The following is a 19,982-nucleotide window of genomic DNA, read 5'->3' as shown; positions in this document are numbered from 1 at the left end:
AAAACAACAACCACAACACTTAATCCAAAAAGCAAACAAGTTAACCTAAAAAAAAAAACACACAAGAGTAACCAAAGAAAAACCCAAGAGGATTGTAACCGGCATGTAAAAATCGACTCGATCATTAGCGGACCAAAGTTTTGCTGTGGCGACCATTAACCGGGAAAAAGCGAAAAACACAAACAAACTTCTTCATTACAGATTATCCTACACAGACAGCCCTTCAATAAACTAACATAACACGCGCAATTGAAGACAACGTGGTTTCTGCGTACATTACAAAAACTTACCTATAACGAAAAAAAAACAACATTTTAGCATGCCCCTAGCTTCCGACTCTAAAATACAGACGCCGACTGCACAAACAAAACCGAATGGAGCACACAAATCTCAATAGCCAGCAAAACTAGAAAAGTAATAAACTAATGACTCAGCAGCAATACTACTAATTTAAAACAGCTTTACACACTTACAAGCATTAGATGCACTTAAAAAAAGGACAAAATATCAGGGCTAGGGGCACACAAACTATAAAATTACACTTAGAACTTACCTTAAATATGAGTTCTTCCAACGCTTGACAAAAGGGAGACAATCCAAACAACGAGCAAGTCCTTCACATGAAATGGAGCCAATAGGATTCACTTCGAAAGAAAAGAAGTTCCACACAGCAGCTACTCTGTTTTATTAGGGTAATAGTGAGCTGGCCAAGGCAGTGATGACATCACGTGGGAGGATCACAGGGGCTTATATGCAGCATGCAAATAAGGCAGAGTATATGTCACTTTGGGGGAGGAAACCACCCAGGATCTACTTGAGGAGCTATGGCAGATGTGACATCATTATTTAAGAGCCGAGTAGACATTTTTAATTTTGGTTTGAAAACGGAAATGAAAATAGTACGGAGAATTAGGAAGCTCAGCTGTAAAACAGTTTAGATCATTTTATTTTAAAGCAGCAGTTTTTTTTTTTGCCTGTAGCACATAAGGGGGACTTAAGGAAACAGCAGATAGAGCTATTGGATTTTATATCCCATTGTTTTCCTTTAAGATGTATCCAGGGATATTTTCAGGACCCATTGATGCAGAAGCTTTAGCTTTTGCTAGCACTTTTAGGACTTGGTCTTGTTTGACAGTTGGAGACGAGACAGTTTCAGGTATATCTTGAAGGACAGATGGACAAGAGAGGTAAATTTAGGTCTGTGTTTCACTTTCCTTCTGCAGTTTACTTGCATTCCTCCAGTCCAGCTGCTTCTAAAGAAAACAATACTGTTTCAACAGCAAGGGTTACCATTATTATCTCATTCTCAAGTCTCTCAGTTTTTCTACCAAGAGGACTGTTTTTTTTCACAATTTCTTTATTTTCTGATGTCCCACACATCATAAAGGAAGCCATATGTTAATTAATTTTTCCTTGAAAACTGGAAAATATTTTCTTTCTTGGTCAAGTAGTAGACTCTTGATCCAACTTCTTTCTTAGTTCCTAAAGTATTTGATCATTTACATCATCCTATGTAAGACAGGCTTATCGTATTCTTAATGCAAAACTACTTATCTGTCTGTGGCTGTTTAATGGTATGCTACAGAATTCTTCTCATCTTTAAGGGAGACACTTTATTAAGGGGGATGGGCTTGCATTTCAGACCCTCACAATGTATCCAGTCACAAGCCTGGGACTTGAACTTTATGTGGAAGGACTTTGCACTGGCATCATCTGAGCCAACTGACTCAATTGCTTAATGTTTTTATTTCAGAAAACCCATGTCTTAGCCATAATCACTTCATAAAGAAGGGTTCTTCATTTGTAGGATCTGATACTTAAAGGTCCTCACAAAAATAAATTATTTTCCTAACATGCAATATGCTGTATTGTTAAATTAATGTGTCAACTTTCTTTTTTAACAAAAGTATCACAATAAAAGTAAATATTTGTTTTAATATCTGCTACACTGGTACTTGACCCTGCAAAACAGCCACTCCCACCTGTGATACAACAAAATACCTAAGGCTAATGCTAGATCAAGCAATCAATGGCTCTGTTTCCTTCTAAACTGCTAGCCCAATTCAAAGTAGCCTACAAAATACCCATCATCTGACTAAAAAGGTTAGACAGACCATTGGTATTAATAACGTATTGCCAGGTGTAGAATACTCTCTAGTCTACAATCACTGTCCTACAATCACCCCAGAACCTTGAACATTCTTCAAAAAAGCGAGTACAGAATGCTCAAGTTCATCCACCTTAGCCCACAGTTCAAGTACCACTATAGATGATTAACAATTCTAACTGGCTTTAAGAAGGAGATATGCCATATTCCTTCTTATACCTTAACTCCTAAACTAAATGACAACTACTGCCCTCATCTGGACAATATTTTGTATTTCAGGAGCTCCTCTTGTGGTCTAAGGAACTCTTGACAAAAATATCCTTATTAGGCCATCATACACATTAGACGATGCAGAAAAAAACTTGCTCTAAAGTGGCAAGTGAAAAAAAATGAAAACACTGTCATCTGTGCTAGCATGTCTGGCAGGAGATTTGTGTATATTCTCAGATTAACTTGTATTGTATTGTATGCTAGCATGTCTAATTGCGAACATTTAAATACGTTTTTAAAATGTTGATCATTTCCCTGTTTATACAAAATGTCTAAAGAAACTGTCAGCATTTTGATACATTTTTAATTGCACATGTTTGTGAGGGAGATTCTAAAGTACAAACTGTCTGTGGAGAATCAGCTGATCAGTAGGGGATGTCATTACAATGTTCCTGGTTGCTATGTGATTATTTTAACAAATGATTGACAGGAAAAATAACTTTTTCAAACAGCTGATTGTTATTTTTAAAATAAGACAGTTCAGACTATTAACCTGGACTATAAAAGAGACTGCTGAAGTAAGCTGTGGGCAGTTAGTTAAGAGTTGCAGTCAGTTACAACGCTGTGCAGTGGATACCCAAAAAAGGACTCACCAAAAACTGTAAGCCTGCTTTTGCCTTGCTGTTATGTTTTAGATTAGATCAAGGACAGTATTCTCTAGTTAGATTAGGAAAGTTAAGTTATTTAGAGTTTTTCTAAAATGATGGACTCCTATCCTACAGTTTAATTTTACATTTCTGGTGGCTGAATTCTGGTGTTTATTAAAAGTTATTGATTTACATTCTTTTAATAACTATTTTACTTATTATTAAATGTTTTTCATTACTTTACATTGTGGCTGGACAATCAATGTATTCTTTAGAATTAAGAGGGTGCTTGTACCTGTTTAATACTTCCCAGGTCTCCTTGAATGAGTGGCTGTTTCTGGCCATAGCTATCATTTATTTTGATATTTAATTTTTAATAATTGGTCACCCTTTGAAGGGAGTGTAGACCTGTCAGACTCTGGTGGCAGCATTTACAATTTGTATTGGGGAGGGGACACAGCTGGGAATATGTGCCAGGATTCCCATAAAGAGTAAGAGTGTGTGAGATTTAAATTTATTTTGGGTGTGTTTGAGCCAGAGGTCTTAAGCTGGAACACATTGCTCTGAAGTGTATAATAAGGGATTGCATTTGGGGTGGACAGAGGTATATAGTCCAGCCCCAAGAAATAAGGCATGTTCCTGTTCTGCTCTTAAGGGAAATTGTGGAATTTTACTCTTGTGTGCTCTGTGTTCTGGTGTTTTCCATGATGCTCCCACATTGAAGTCAGTAATGAGAATTGAGACTCCTAAATTACTGACCTGGGTTTTAAGTTGGGGACATCACATTATTGGTGGCAGTCTGGTGGGATATTAACCAGACATCACATTATTGGTGGCAGTCTGGTAGAATATTAACTGGACGTCTTTTAGCACCTACAAACTGGTACAACATCCCACAAGGAATTACCCCACAAATCCCACCCACTATCACCTATTACCAACAGATGCAAAAAAGGTGATTATTTTTTGGGAGGGGTTGGGAGTCATGGGATAGGGGGGACAAATCCTAAATGCCTAGTCAACGCAAACCTTTTTCTATGGTACAGGGGGTATAATTTTGTATGGACATTTGAAATGTGTAAAAAAAGAAAAAAAAGCTGACCAATGGCAGTGGGTGGGATTTTAAACTCCTTTGTTTGTGGGTAGACCATATCATGAACCCACTCTAGGTCACTAATCAAGGTGTCTGAATTCTCACCAGTGACACTGGAGAGGGATGTTCACTTGGAACAAAAATGGATACACCCAGTATTTCCAGATGTAGCTCTCTGCATCAAGCACAATTTCCCTTAAGAGCACACAGGAAGCACACTCAGTCTGAGGTCTGGGCTTCTCTCTTTCTCTCTCCCCAGGTCCCCAGTAAGTCTCCTCACTGGCACAGCTGCAGAGTTAAGTCCTCAGCCTAGTGTCCAAGCCAAGTCTTTCACCACTCTTTCTGTGAAACCAGTGCTTCATGTCCCTGCTCCAAGTTGCTGACACACACACTGAGATTTGATTTGCAGATACACACACACACACACGCACACAGAGCTAGGAAAGGCTGGCACATGTGTACTAGCTATGCCCCCTTTTGCCCAGACTATAAGGTAGTTATTGCCACCAGGCACTCCTAAGCCAGCTACTCTAAGGCTCTTACAATGGTACCCAGTTATACTGAGTGAAATTAATATTAATATGAATGGTAATTTGACCAATGCAGTAAGGCTTTCAGGAGTGGCCACAGAGTCACCAAACAGATATGAGTACTCTCAAAGGCTATCTAAAGGACCAGCCACAATGAAACATTTATCTTCTTCTTCTTTCGGCTTTTCCTGGTTAGGGGTCACCACAGCAGATCACCCTTCCGCTCATGATTGACAGTGGAGTTTTACAGTGTTGAGTTGCCAGCTCAGCGCCCAATCTTCCACAGAAGGCACACACACACACACACACACACACGCACGCACTCACACCTAGGGCCAATTTAGAGTGTCCAATCCACCTGCAGCATGTCTTTGGGATGTGGGAGGAAACCGGAGCACCTGGAGGAAACCCACACAACCACAGAGAGGACATGCAGACTCCACACAGAGGATCGAACTGGAGAATCACTTGCTGTGAGGCGGCAATGCTAACCACTGCAACACCGTGGCCACCCACAATGAAACATTTATATAGTTAAATAATAAAAGAATATGAAAATACTAAATATCCATTTACAATAAAAAACAGAGTTTCAATCACAGGAAATATTAAAATAACACAGATGAATAGATTCACACAGATACAGAAAAACAGTACTTAACTAATCTCACTATATTTTCTTGGCTGATCTAAAGAACTACTATTCCCTAATTCACTTACTAGAGCAAGGCAAGATAAAGTGGGTGAGAGATCCTTCTATGTCAGTTTCCAAGAAACAGACTGCCATGAGACTTCAGTCTCGACTAGTATTAAAACATTTTTTTGCCTTAGACTACAGAATGACATCACGTACATCTGGTCATCTGATTTTTGATTCCCATGCAACCCCCATTGCTAAAAACTGCCAGGATTTAGAACCTATGTGTCAATAATACACACACACACGGCCTTGCTAAAATCTGCTGAAACTACTAGAATTCATAAAACAAGTCCTTCTATTCCTACAGGAGCTAATAAACTATACTTCTTACAGACATTGCATCTGTGGCTTCATTCAAAACTATGAGATAACATCTTTGTGGCCTAGGCCCAGTAATTTAATTTCTTACTATTTTTAAAGTTTGAGATCAACCTCTTCTCTTCCAGGATCCTCTGTTAAAACATTTAAACAGTTACAATAATGCATGTACATTTCTTTTTATGTCCAGCAGGACACACTCTTGATACATTTTTAACACAAGCAACTTTAGAAATACATCTTCAACACAATCATCTGTACAAATCAGTTTGATGTTCAAATAGCATATAATTATTTACAAAATTCCAGCTAGCTGTGCTGGCATATGTTACACATCCACTGCCCTACTTCTCCTGGCATAGCTGGCAATACCTCACATCATCATCATAGAGGAATGTACACAGTTCCCAAACATTCTTGACTGTCTAAATTATTCTAAAGTTAAAGAATGTTTACTTTCATGTTTTAAATTGGCTTTTGAAGTGTAAAGAAACAAATTCAGAAAAAACAAAAGAAAGGTAAATGATACTGTGAGTTACTACATTGCAGAAATCAGCACTTACTTTCTTACTAGGCAAATTAATGTATAGGCACTACATTTGAAATGCTTGCAAATCACTTGATAATGGTAAAAGTTCTTAATACTTTCCCCTGAGGATTTGAGGATCCAGTTGGCAGAAGAGTAACCTTTGTAACAAGCTCCATTTATTGAGAGAAGCCAACAGAAAACTTGCTTGAGGTTCTTATTGGGAAAATCTGGGATGCCATGGGGGAGTCTTATTTCAATATGTGTCAGAATTTTGTCTTCTTTTCTTAATTCAGATGGTAGTGCATTTATAAGATATATTTAAGCTTTGCAAAATTCTCAACAAAAACATTGCACCACGGAAATGCATTTATAATGTCTTTAAAGTGATAGGAGAATTGTTTTTGTAATTTATGTAATATAGTAAAAATATGTTTAAATGTGAACTTTTTCCTGTAATAATTGTGCAATGTTATGCAATTTCCCAAGAAAGAACTGATTGCTTCCACATAATTGTGGGGGGAAATCATAAAAATGCATGAAACTCTTGAGCTTAAGGTTGTAAAAAGTTTGGGCAGTAACAGCAACATGTGAAGTCCTGTGTTTGCCTCTGTTGTATTTATTGTATATAAGAAAAACTGAGTTTATTATCCTTGGTTTCTCTGAGAAGGAAATAACTAGCTTAAATACATAGGATTATCATGCACAGCTCTACTTGGTTTGGGTAGGGAGAGCAATACTAAGCGTTTGTAGAAGGTGGAAAAATGTTTAATTAAAGGTGTATTATGATTAGGATTTTATGGTCCCTGTGATTGCTTGCCTGATATTATTCCTATAGTCTTATAGTCTTATTTTGGGTTGAACATTTTATAAATTCAGTCCTGATGGAAGTTCTTGTTTTGCAAACATCTGCCTGTAGAGCATGCTAGTAACCTGGCATTTATACTTCAATATTTCTTGTAATAGATTTAATCTGGGTATTGCCTTCCTTATAGTTTTTTAATATTCTGTCTGTGCAATTATTTATTTTTGTATTCTTCTCACTAAAGCATTTACCTCAAGATATTTAATCTGTACCAGTACTGTTTAACTTATTTATTTTCTAAGGAAAGTTTTTGTTGTTCACTTTTAAGGTTTTGTGGCTGCATTGTTATTTCTGTATTAATTATAATTTCAGAACAGTGTATTGTTTATTACTGTAGACTGTCAAGCTACTTGTAGCTACCTTTAATTGGACAGATCACTCTGGACATTATTATTTTGTATTTGTATTATTATTATCATTAGTAGTAGTAGTAGTGCTGATCAAGAGTGCTGTCTGATCCCTAACCATAACTAAGGTGGTGGCAGCACAACCCTTCCAGAACAAAAGCTATGGTAAATTGTAAAATACTACCAGCTTCGATATGTGTGTGTGTATGTGTCTGTTTTGTTTACATTGGTAGATACCCACATTCACAGAGAGACCGGGATACTAAGCCAAAGGCTAAACCCACTAAGTGGTCTGTGTGTTCTGGGTGAAGATGTTGGAAGGACATTCCCAGGGCAGCAGTGCATAATTTTTGCATACTCCCGAGGCCATGTTGTACTTGATAAATTGCTTAGTGAATCAAATCTAGTTGTAACTTTTCTAGTTAAATCTTTTGGGTTACAGTAGTGTTCCGCAAGAGACCATCTCTTTGGTGGCCATTACATCTATTTGTAAGCAATGGAGTGGATCCAAAGACCATAGCCCCTGTCTCTCACATATCTGGTGTGACATTTGGTTGGCAGTGGTAGGATAAAACTGGTTGCTGCATTAGTTATTTTTTATAGTTTGAGAGTCTGCTTAAATATTAATTATTTTTGTATGCTTACTTTATGAATGTCTCAACTTAGGACACACTAGAAGCTGTCACATGGCCAAACTCTAACAAAACATTATGAGTACTTTCCTATTCTAAGGAATAGCACAGTTTGGCATGCCAGTGGTGTATGTGTCCTTGTAACTACCACCCCAGATTAGTCCTAACAATGCTTAGAATTTTCCCCATAAGTTAAGATTTATAGCTTTGCAGTGTCCTATCCCATACAACAAAGGATGGTTTAGTTATATATAGGTATTTAACATAACAGATTATCTTTCTGTTAAATCGAATCATTAGCAACAAGTACACAGACAAACTGTAGAAGTGTACATTTGTAATTGCTGATAGATTTATTGAAACAAGTCGACCAAGCACTACTGTGAGATTAAAGACATTTTCTTTATAACCCAGATCACTGTCAGATACACTGCACTTCCTCAACTGACTCAGTCTACAAACTGTCCACCAAATAGTCTCTTACAGTCTCTCTTATCTAGCTGATGAACCATTGTCCTTGATGAGGCATCCTCTTCCTGTGTTGAAGCATTCTTTTTCTTGCATCCAGAGAAAACCAGTTCCCTCAGCAGGCCGAAATGTTCTTTCATTGATAGGACAGTTTGTAACTTTTTCTGCTGTATTAGCCATTTCTCTTTAGCAAGTTCCAGGCCAAAATATTCTTTCATTGATAGGATAGTCTGTAACTTTTTCTTCTATGTTAGCCATTTCCCTTTTCACTTGAATATCTGTGTACATTAAACTGTTTAGGATATTTCAACAAGCCTTTATTGTTAATGCCATTTGTTACAAAAACATTCAGAAGTATACAACTTTTTGTTCCACACAAGCGCATTCTGTTAAGCCAATGCATATTTGTTTTCTGCATTTGCAGATGCTATGTCAAATGCGATTTCTAAAAATATCACACTGTTACTATGATAGAAAGCAGTTTTTACCAAACCTCTTACTGTGAAAGAAAACCAGTTCTATCAAATTATATACTGTATATTTCTCTGAGAAATACATGTTATTACTTATGAGGGAAGCCAGTTTACTCTACATAATTCTATCACTTTCCAAGAGATATCAAGCATATACCCAGTCTTCCATGGTTAGCATTCTGGTTAAGAAATGGACCTGATATTTTGGATGATAAAGTTATCCTTCTTTCCCATTTTTAATGATTTTTTTTCCATTTGAAAAGTTGTAAAGTTGTATATGTATATATTCTGCATTGCTCACATACTTAAGAATAAGAAATAACTTCTTAAACTTACTTGCCTTAGTTATTCTAGAGCTAATATTCCTGATCTTTATCCCTTTAGGATGCAGACAGCTTTACAATATTTGATTCTTTATGCTCTTAATCTGGTTGTTTATTGCCCTTGAGCTGCAGGGCTACTTATCTTACTTGGCCCAATGTGTGCCATTCTGGCATCTATTATTGCTTATAAATTGCAGATTAGCTTATGTAAGCCTTTGTAAGACTTCTGTCCTACATTGTTATTTAACTGGCAGATAGGAGGAATGGACCACAATGGTCATTCGTTTTTTAATTACAGCATCATTACTGTAAGTAACAGAACATACAAACTAATAAGACAATGTCAGTGAAATAAAAAAAGTACTGCTTCAGTTCTGCTTGTGTGTGTATATATGTAGCGAGACTGTATTCTTCAAATAACCAAAGTATCAAAGTATCCTATCTCCTTCAAAATCTTAGCGGACCGGAGTTCTGCTGTGGCGACCCCTAACTGGGAAAAGCCGAAAAGACAAACAACAACTTCCTCTTAGTTAGTATTGTTGACAAATGCAGTCATCTGAAGTAAAGTAACCCCTTCCTCTAGGAATCACTCTCTAATGCCTCCTATCTTGAAACCCAATATGAATCATCTGATTCTAATGTCTGTCATCGTGTAGCTTTTCCTAGTATACATATTTTGCTGCTTCTTGATATTCTTGCTTCTTATCTTGACAATATTAGTCATACCTTGAGGTTCTCCGGTTAGTTTTAGGATTTAAGGCCAAATTTAGACAAGCGCTATGTTCAGTATTTCTGGTTCTCCAACATTCAATTCTCTCACACAACAAGATAAAATTTCTCAGCTTAGAGGGCAGGTTTGGTTTTGACATTGTTTTGGGGGTATTTTATTTTGGAATCACTGAAGACACTGGATTCTCGTCCATATTGGCTGAAGTGTTAGCTTACTGTTAAGATTACCAGAGCCCTCTCAGATCCTATGCCTGCACACCATGCCATTAAGAAGGGATGACCTTACAAGTTTCACTGGCTTGCTATTGGCATTAAAGTAGTTGATCAGGATATTACTGTTGATCCTGATGTTGCTGGTGTTTCATTTGGCTGGTTTCACTAAAAGATTCAGCTTTATGCAAAATATGTTCTACAGCTTCTCTTCTCACTTCTCTTCCTTCTTCTGTGGCCTGCATTTTACTGATGCGGATGCATTTTACTCACAAAAGTCTAGTTATTTTTTTCTGAGATTTAATATACCCACGACAGACATATGAAGGCAAAGGGATGTACTTCAAAACATTGAAGTACACGAATGTCAAACAGCTAAACATTGATCCTGATGGACTGAATGCTAAAACACCAAAAAAAAAACATGTTTTTTGCAGGATGTGACCCCCACCCCTTCGCATCCCACACACCCTGTTAATTATATATAGCAACTCTAAGATCTCTCTATAGAGAGGAAAGGGCAAATTCCAAGATCCCCACTGTTCACAACCTTGCATGGACTTGACGCTGGCAGAAGCAATCAAATGAGTTTCAATCATTTCTGTCAGCATAAAAAAGGTTTGTAATTATGAACGACTGATTATATGTATGATTTCCAGTCAAAGTGATGTGGGTATAAATGCTGATTTTTACAAAGGGTGTGCATTAGTACAGGCTTCAGCATGAGACCTGCATTAGCTCACGCATGGGAATCATCTCCTAAGAAAATCTGAATGTATCACAGTTATGCTGGTGAGTACATGCGTGTACATTATAATTCACTGCTGCAATGACCTATTCCTCAGTGCCATCAAACAGATGAACTTTTTTCTTTCTTCTTGAATTTGAAAAAAACATATTTGCAGAACCTTTCTGTTACACACTTCTAAGTCTGCCTGTCTATGATTTCAGGTAAAATGGAATCTTCATTCTGTTCATTTTTGAAAGACAAAATTGGTTGGACACAAGAGACATGCAAAGGAGAACTAAGCATCTTCTTGAAGAATGAAGGTTTGGAAGCATTCCAAAATTGCACTATCTTTGAGAGCAACTTTGAACAGGTAAAGAAAACGTTTTGTGAGTGTGTGTGTGTGTGTGTGTGTGTGTGTGTGTGTGTATGTGTGTGCGTGTGCGTGTGCGTGTGTGTGTGTGTGTGTGTGTGTGTGTGTGACTTTTATTGTAAGTGTCAGGAAAAAAAAGTAATCTTTTGTGTATGAATATTTATTTATCTTATTTATTTAACATTTGTTTACTAGAAAAGTCCAACTTGGAACAAAGCCAATTTTCAGCAGAGGCCCGGGGAGAAACACTCCAGATGCATGTCTTTGTAACATGGGAGGAAACAGGAGCACCCGGAGGAAACCCACACATTTGCAAGGGAAGACATGCAGACTCTGCACAGAAGGCACCCCAGCCGAGAATCGAACCAGAGAACCTCTTGTTATGAGGTGACAACGAAACCGCTTTACTACTGTGCTGTCCTAATATGAAAACTGTTGTAGTAATGTACTTATAAAGCACTGTGTATATATGATACATTACTAGATTTTACATGCCCATCTCCTGTTTCATTTTTAGTTTCCTGGTTCTCACATACCTGGATAAATTTTCTGCATGTTAGTCTTGCATAAATATGAGGTCATAGCAAATCTTATGGCAAGTCTTGCATCTGCACAAAGGTTCAATTCCACTCCCATGATTATGTTTTTTATTAGACCATGGAGGACTAACTAAATCTGGGTGGCATTTCCTACTGGTACTATGTATGGGTTGAACATGAGATCCTGTTATTCATGGCATGTGATTTAGTGGGTCAGTGGATCAAGGTAATAAGAGATAGTGTTCTGATGTAGTCTGTACCCATGTTTCATGGCATGTAATATGCTGGATCTATCTGGTTACAATAGGCTCCATGGAATCAAGTAATATGAGAATGCATCCCCCTGTCCTAACCCCCAATACAAATGATGTCTAATTTAAAAAACAGTGAACACTTACTACTGAGATTAGATTCCAGGATGTTGTATCGCAAACAGTACTGCTTGGCCACCACAGATGTAGCAAATTTATATACATTGTAGTGTATAAAAGCATCAAAGTATGTGAGCTTATCAAACTGTTCACATTTTTATTCCAAATGAAAATAAAGGCAACATAATAAAGCAAAAACACAGACTATTTGTCCAACAGCACACTAAAGTATGCAACCACTTCTCACAGAAGTAAAAGTCCAGTACATACTTATTCTGAATTAAGGTGCTTACAAGCAAGGGTCTCTCCTCCTGGGCTCATGCGGATACCTTTTGGAAGATGTCTAGGTCTTCCAACCCACAGTTTTCAGCATATCTCTCTCTTTGCTGTGGCACTTCACTCAGAACTAATGTTCCAGGTCACAATCCCCCTCAATGAGAAGTCAGTACCTCTGGTTTGATAGCCTTCTGTTATGTACATCATGATTCAGGTGCTGCTCATTCAGTTACGCTGGCTAGATAATACAAGATGTAGCTATGCTGACTACCTTCAGTTTTTGAAGTCAGGGTGTTTGCTTAAAGCAGCATGACATCCTTTTACATAAGTTTGTCATTATTTAAATACAATTTAGTGAGAACCAATAGCAATATGCTGCACTCACACCCCCCTTATTTGAAACCGTTGTTTTCAGGCCCAATAGATAAGCTGTGAGCCCTAGACCAGACATATGTATTACAGTGGTCTGAGCATGGTCTGTGTTTTAACAGGAATTTAAAAGGCTGTAGGGAAAGTGCCCACCATCATAGTTTTGTATACCTATCCTCATGTCTATTTAACCACAGTCAGTGGGTCATAGACCTTAACCAGTGCAAAATCACAGCCAAGAAGGTAATATTTTAGCAAGTCTTGTGCACACTTGATTGCCAAGCACTCCCTCCCAATACTGGAATAATTGATTTCAGCACAGTTTTCAAGTTAAAAAAAATTGGATGATATTTATTAGGTGCTGTGATTACTAGTGGAGGGTCTGGAATCCAAAGTAGAATTCTACTAGGAACAGTTTCCGACATTTTCCAACCAGAATCTGACAACTGACAGGGAATACCTTAGAATTCCAGGTTTCATGGCGTCAGCACTTCTCATTATTCCTTTGGCCAGCCTTTACATGAAACAAATTCAATGACTGATCAAATCAGTTTGGAAGCAACATCAGCGCCTCCTATCCTTTCAGATCTCATTAAAAAAAGGGAGATACTCTGGTGGATGAATAATCAGTTGTATCTCAACCTAGGTCTTCCCTTTTCCCTTCCAGCTCTAATCAGTCTATAACCACAGAAGCCTCAAACTTTGCTGGGGGGGGGGGGGGGCTGTATCCAAAGGGGTGAAACTCCATTATCTGTGGAACAAGCAGTACAAATCAAAACATGTAAATATCAAAGAAATTTTGGCACTAATAAATGCTATCAAATAATCTTTAAACCATCTTAGAATTCCACATCTGCTCTAGTAATCACAGACAATATCTCAGTTATGTAGTACATAAACAAATAGCGGTGGGGGGGGGACCAAATCTTGCCTTCATTGCAGACTTGTTTTTGTAACCTGGGAATGAGCACCTTGGCACAATCTGTCCCTCCAGGATACCTACATCCTATAAAAACAGAATGCTGTAGCAGACAGGCTGAGCCGACACTCACAAATGGAAGTTGCACCCAGGGGTCTTCTAAGATTTGATCCAACTGTGGGGAACTCCTCAAGTAAATGTGTTTGCCTCCATTCACACAAGACGGTTAAAGAAATGTTGCTTCAAGACTCTTTGCACAAAGGCCTGGAAGACAGCTGCCTTTTATTTCTATGAATGAGTATGTTTCTGTATGCCTTTCCACCATTTCCTCTGATAACCAGAGTTCTTCTAAAGATCCAGAAGGACTTTCCAAGGATAATGTTTGGAACCCGCAGGCAACAGTGGTTCTCCCTTTTATTAAAAATGGCCAAGGGCAATTACCTCAAGCTCCCTCATAGGATGGACTTACTCACACAACACAGGGATTCATTGATCCACCTAACCTTCAATTTCTTAAACTCCCTTTGGATACAGCACCCCCCCCCCCCAGCAAAGTTTGAGGCTTCTGTGGTTATAGACTTTACAGAATCAAACCTTTCCTCACTCCAGAATCTAGAACAACTATAGCCCACTCCCACCTTATCTCACCTCTTCTCTATGCCTCTCCCATATTTACTAACTTATCATAAAAGAATATCTTGAAATTAGAAAACTCCTACCACAACATAACCAGATTTGCCACAGGCAACCCTTACAGAACCCATCACTGTACTAATTTAAAACACCTAGGCTGGCTTGAATTTCAACAGCAACTAAAACTTAATCAACTAGGCATAGCCCATCAAATTCTTTATCAACCTAACAAAACACCTATACTATCTACTCTTATTCACCCCTACCATAATCTAAAGTCCCTAAGATCTGCACACAAACTTCTTGTAAATATTGACAAAACAAACAACAGGGCTGGAGATTCCCTTTTCTCTAACACTGTTGGTAAAGATTGGAACTTGCTTCACTCTCAACTTTACTATTCCCTCAAAACCTCTCTTCAAAAAGAAACTCAGGCTCTACCTTAAAACACAATGGCTGTGCCCCTGTACTAATCCTGACTAACTTTATTTTCTTGACCACTGACTAAACCTGACCACTGACTAAACCCCTCATCTTTAGAACCCAAAATCTATTCATTTTTTGCATCCACTGATTTACATCTCCTTCTAATTATCTATTAAAAAAAAAAAAGTGTACATATATAACTGCCATCTTCCAACTTTCCTGTATCCTTTCTCTCTGTACATTATGATAGTATTCTCCATTGTATATCACGTTATTTTTTTTTTGTCATTGTTTTCTCTAACTACTGTATGTTTATATGTTACTACTATGTCACAATTTATAATGTTTGAATCTGTCTTGTTACTTTATGTATTTAGCAAGATTTTCTATTATTTTTCACTTTAAAGTTCAAGTTTGGAGCTTCTCTCCCCAGGCCTCCACTGAAAATGGACATATATCCAGCTGGACTAGCCCAGTCAACAAATGTAAAATAAATAAATAAATAATACCTTACAGACACCTGTTTTCTGAGGATATACAGCAAGTATTAAAGAAGGCTAAGAAATTTGCTACTAAAAAATCATATTTGGCTAAGTGGAAAGGATTTTTTAGTTAGTGCCAAAGCAAGAAATAGGATCATTCTAATGCTCAGATACCTCTGGTTCTACAGTATCTGTGTGAGTTATTATCTTCTAGCCTGTCTTACTCTTCTATCAATATTCACCTCTCAGCCTTCTCTGCTTGTCTGATAATGGATCCTCCCATTTCCACCTTGTCTCAGGTGCATGAGTTGTTGAAAGGATTTTACATATCCTTCCACCTAGAAGACAAGTGGCACCTTCTTGGGATCTTAATCTTGTACTGAAGAAACTTGAGACTTTTTCCTTTTCAATGTGCTCATGAGGCTGATTTGAAGTTCTTATCTTGAAAACCAGTGTTACTCATTACTCTGACTTTAGCAAGAGGGGTATATGAGCTGCAAGCTCTTATGATGATTCAAGCCCATCTCAACTTTCATAAAAACAGGATAACTTTAAAAACTAATCCTTCCTTTATGCCTAAAGTGGTTTCAGTGTTTATATTCATCCAGGTTATTCATTTTCCTGTTTTCTTACAAAAAACAAACATAAAAGGAGAAAGAATTCTACACATACTGGATGTCCACAGGCAATTCATATACTACATTGAAAGGACAAAAACATGCAAGAACTCTATTCAACTGTTTATTTCCTATGAAGATAAGAAAAGGGGGCAATCAGTGTCAAAGCAGATAGTTTTTAAATGGTTATAACATGCTACTGCTTTTTGTTAGTCATACTGTAACAAAACTCTTCCAGGCAAAGTCAGGACCTTCTTTACAAGGGCTTTGGCTGCTTCTGAGGCTTTTTGGAAAGGGGTAGACTGTAGAAATATTATAGAAGCAGCAACTAGGACTTTTCTGCACACATTTACTAGACACTACAAGCTGAATTCTTTCTCTAGGCCCAGACAAGCTTTGCTAGTACTAGTCTCCAAGAGCTTCTGGACTATAATCCTTTTTCATCCTTTCTTTTCTCCAAAGCACTGGTATTCATCCCATATAATATAAGCTTCTGTAATAGGTTCATAGGTTGGTACTAGGCTATCAGCCCTAGGGCCTATACAAGCCTAGCCATAACAATTCCCTGGCTATTTCTTCCCACATTATTTACTTTCCTGGACCCCTGTCTAGCAGGGTGACTGACGTGATCCCTGGGATGAATTTCCTTTCTCCCATCCAATCATCAAGGTTCCTCTTGAAGAGGTCCAAAGAGGCACTCTGCTTGACATGTATGGGCAATTTATTCCAGAGTCTGGGAAGTCTCTGGGTCAGGAACCTATCCCTCCAGCATGTTTTGTTTATTGTGATGACAAGGTTTAGATCCCTGGAGTGTGTAGCTCTGAGGGATTGGGATTTCTTTAAGTTTAGCATGTCCAACAGCTCTGGGTTTGACATGGCCTTGTATGTTAAGCAGAGATCGCCTCTGAGTAGACGATATGTGACAGAGTATAGCTGGAGTTTTTTAAGGCAGTCAGCATAGGGCATCTGCTTTAGGCCTGTGATTCTTTTAGTGAGGTATTTCTGAGGCCTTTCCAGTTGTTGCAGATGTCTTGAGAGGTACATACCAAATGGGGCGTTGTATTCTATAATGAGTCTAATGAGGGATGAGTACAGTGGGACAATGACCTCCTTTTTTCTGGATGAAAAGCCCTTCGTGATGAGGTGTGCCACATAGAAGGATTTCCTGACTGTTGTGGCGATGTGGTTATCGAAGGTGAGACCACTGTCCACCTGTGTCCCTAAGTCTCATCACACTTTCTGTGTTTAGTGTACTGCCACCTATATGGTAATTCATGGATACATGTTTTTTTCCCAAAGGGGATAACAATACATTTCTTGGCATTGAGCTTGAGCCCATGGCTCTGGCACCAAGCATCTGTTTCTGTAAGGCCCTTTTGTAGAGTATCCACATCATTTGGGGATTCAATAATGGCTCCCAGTTTGCAGTCATCTGCAAACTGTGTTAGCCAGAGTCCCTTAGTGTTGACCTGTACTTCAGAGAAGTAGATGCCAAACAAGAGTGGCCCCAGGACTGAACCCTGAGGTACTCCACTTGTCTGGAGCTGGATTTGGAGTCAGCTACTTTTACAGTGTGGGTTCTTTCAGTAAGCCAGTTAGCAACCCATTGGGTGACGTAGGGATTAATGCCCAGCTTAGTAAGTTTATCTATGATTCCAGAGTGGGGGATGGTGTCAAAGGCCTTGGCAAGGTCTAGATAGGCTGTGTGGACCACCTTACCCTTGTCCATGGCTCTGGAGACTGATTCAAATAAGTCAATCAGGTTCAGGAGACAAGATCGGCCCTTCACAAACCCAAACTGGGTGGGGTCCAGTGTTTGAAGGTTGCCAATGTCTTTGTTTATAAGTTCCATGATAATACGCTCCATGGCCTTGCAGATAAGGCTTGTCAGACTGATGGGACGATAGTTTCCGGGATCCAAGGTGGATCCCCCCTTGTGGATTGGGATAACTGTAGCTCTGCGCCACTCAGTGGGCACGAAACCTGAGGTGAGGCTATGATTAAACATGACACTTAGGTGAGGTGCCAGTTCATATTGTAGTTCATGTAGTACACAGCCCGGGATGTCATCTGGTCCCATGGTTGCTGTATTCTTGGCTTTAGAGAGGGCATTTTGTACCTGTGTGGCCGTTATTACTGGAATTTGGCAATCTTCCGGTATTGAGATGGGCCATTTAGGGGGTGAGAGGGGGGTGAAGTTGGCACTGAATCGATCTGCCAGGATATTGGCAATATCCTTCGGATCAGTATATTTAATGCCATTCTGTTTTAGCTCAGAGCAGATCTGAGCATTGCCATTTAGATTCTTGACATAGTTATAGAATGCTTTGTGGTTGTCTTTGGAATCTTTGGCAATTTTATTTTCGTAACTAGCTTTGGAGGATTTTATGAGGCATCTCAGTTTCTTACTGAGGCTAGTAAGGGAGTTTTTTGCATTCTGGGATTTTCCTCTTTTCTGCAAAAGTTTCTTCCTTTTGTTGTAAAGTTTGTTTATGGCAGGGGACCACCAGATTGGCTTCCTTTTTTTGGATGAGAGCATTTTGGTTCTATTTGGGATGGCACGATTCATGCATGAGTGGATGTGCTCGTACAGTGCCTTAGTGTAGGATTCAGCAGTTGAAATTTCAGTTCCCGTCTGCATGGGTGTCATGAAGTTTGCCACTTCTGACTTGAGTAGCATGAAGTTGGCTTTGGAGAAGTTTTTTATAGTGGTTTCTTTACTGGGGGGTGGGGGTGGGATGTGGATGTTAAGGGTGATTAGCTTATGGTCAGACCTGACTAACGAGGGGGTGACCATAGGTATGGAGCATCGATTTCCCATGTTGGTAATGACCAGGTCTAGGATATTGGAGCCCCTGATGGGACTATGGATTAGTTGATCTAGGGCATTGGAATTTATGAATTCCAAGAACCGTTGCGCAAAGGTGTTGGGACATGAGTAGTTTTCCCAGTTAATGGCAGGGTAGTTAAAATCACCCAGTATTAGGGTGTTTGGTTCTATCTTAATATTTTCCAGTATGTTTAGAAAAGTGTAGTGAGAATCTTGGGGTATGGTATGGTAGTGTAATGAACATTGTACAGTTATATAAGTAAACTTAACATAACAGTAGATGGTTGAATAGATCACTGATACAGTAAAAACACATTTCCTCTTCCCCCTTCTTTTTGTTATTTTTCTATTCCAGGGTGTGGATTTTTTGTCATCACTTTCTTCTCCTAGTATATGCCTATCTGACAGGGCTCTAGCCTCCCTCATTCTGAGGCAAGAAAGCTCTGAGAGTTTGGTGCCCTGACCACTGTCACTATACCACTCTCTTTGAGTGCTTCAGTAGTTAGGGCAAGTGGAAGGTTCCCTAAAACATTTCAAACCGGCCAGTTGTTTGAACTCTTCAACCCAGCACAAGGACCACAGCCACAGACCAATTGAAAAGATTTTAATGAATGGTTTAGCGCTTTCATCCCCTGATAGGGACTTCCTCAGAACACCAGACCAGTTGTCTGACCTTTGACAGAATACATCCCATATAGCTTAGGCTACTGCAACAGTGATCTATTCAGATATCTGCTCTTATGGTAAGTTTACTTACACAAATGTGCTTTCTTCCCTATCAGAAGTCTGTGATAACACAGCCCCTATGCCTACCTCTGATATATCAATATAAACTATAAAAGTCCAGCTGAAATATATCAGAATGTAGTAGTATTTCAGCTAATTAAAAGCAGTGTTAGACACTAGTGTCCACTTTACTTTAAGATGCATCTTCCCTTTTATCAGAGCTGTAAGAAGTCAGGTTTTTGATAGCACCAACTAACCCCAAGAATATCCAGACTCACTTCTTGGGGCCTGGAACAGGCCAGTTTCTCCCATCTTCAAGTTTTTCTTTCTGGGTACAGCAATCTCCCAACCACTTACATAACATGTATTATTTTTATCTCTGTCATACCTAACTTACACTCGGAGGCCTTGATGATCAACCTGGCTTGTCTCTGTTGAAATATCCATAGGTATATAATCCTTAGTAAGATGCTTCTCACTGATTACAGTTTTCACAAGCATAATAGTATTACCACT

General features: G+C 38.7%; 1 protein-coding gene across 1 annotated transcript in view; it reads left to right on the top strand.

The window, feature by feature from the left end:
- The window catches only part of LOC122811495 (protein FAM71B-like), a 703,144-nt gene that overhangs the window by 431,260 nt on the left and 251,902 nt on the right, over nucleotides 1–19,982 (top strand). Inside the window, exon 2 of the mRNA XM_044083371.1 lies at nucleotides 11,130–11,278. Coding sequence (XP_043939306.1) covers nucleotides 11,135–11,278 — 144 coding nt within the window. The 5' untranslated portion in view covers nucleotides 11,130–11,134. The remainder of the gene's footprint in view (nucleotides 1–11,129; nucleotides 11,279–19,982) is intronic.

This window comes from Protopterus annectens, chromosome 9.part0 (assembly GCF_019279795.1).
Source record: "Protopterus annectens isolate FY-2018-M chromosome 9.part0, PAN1.0, whole genome shotgun sequence".
Taxonomy (NCBI): Eukaryota; Metazoa; Chordata; order Ceratodontiformes; family Protopteridae; genus Protopterus; species Protopterus annectens.
Note: the sequence above shows the minus strand (reverse complement) of the source record. Positions and strands in the feature narration are given on the sequence as shown.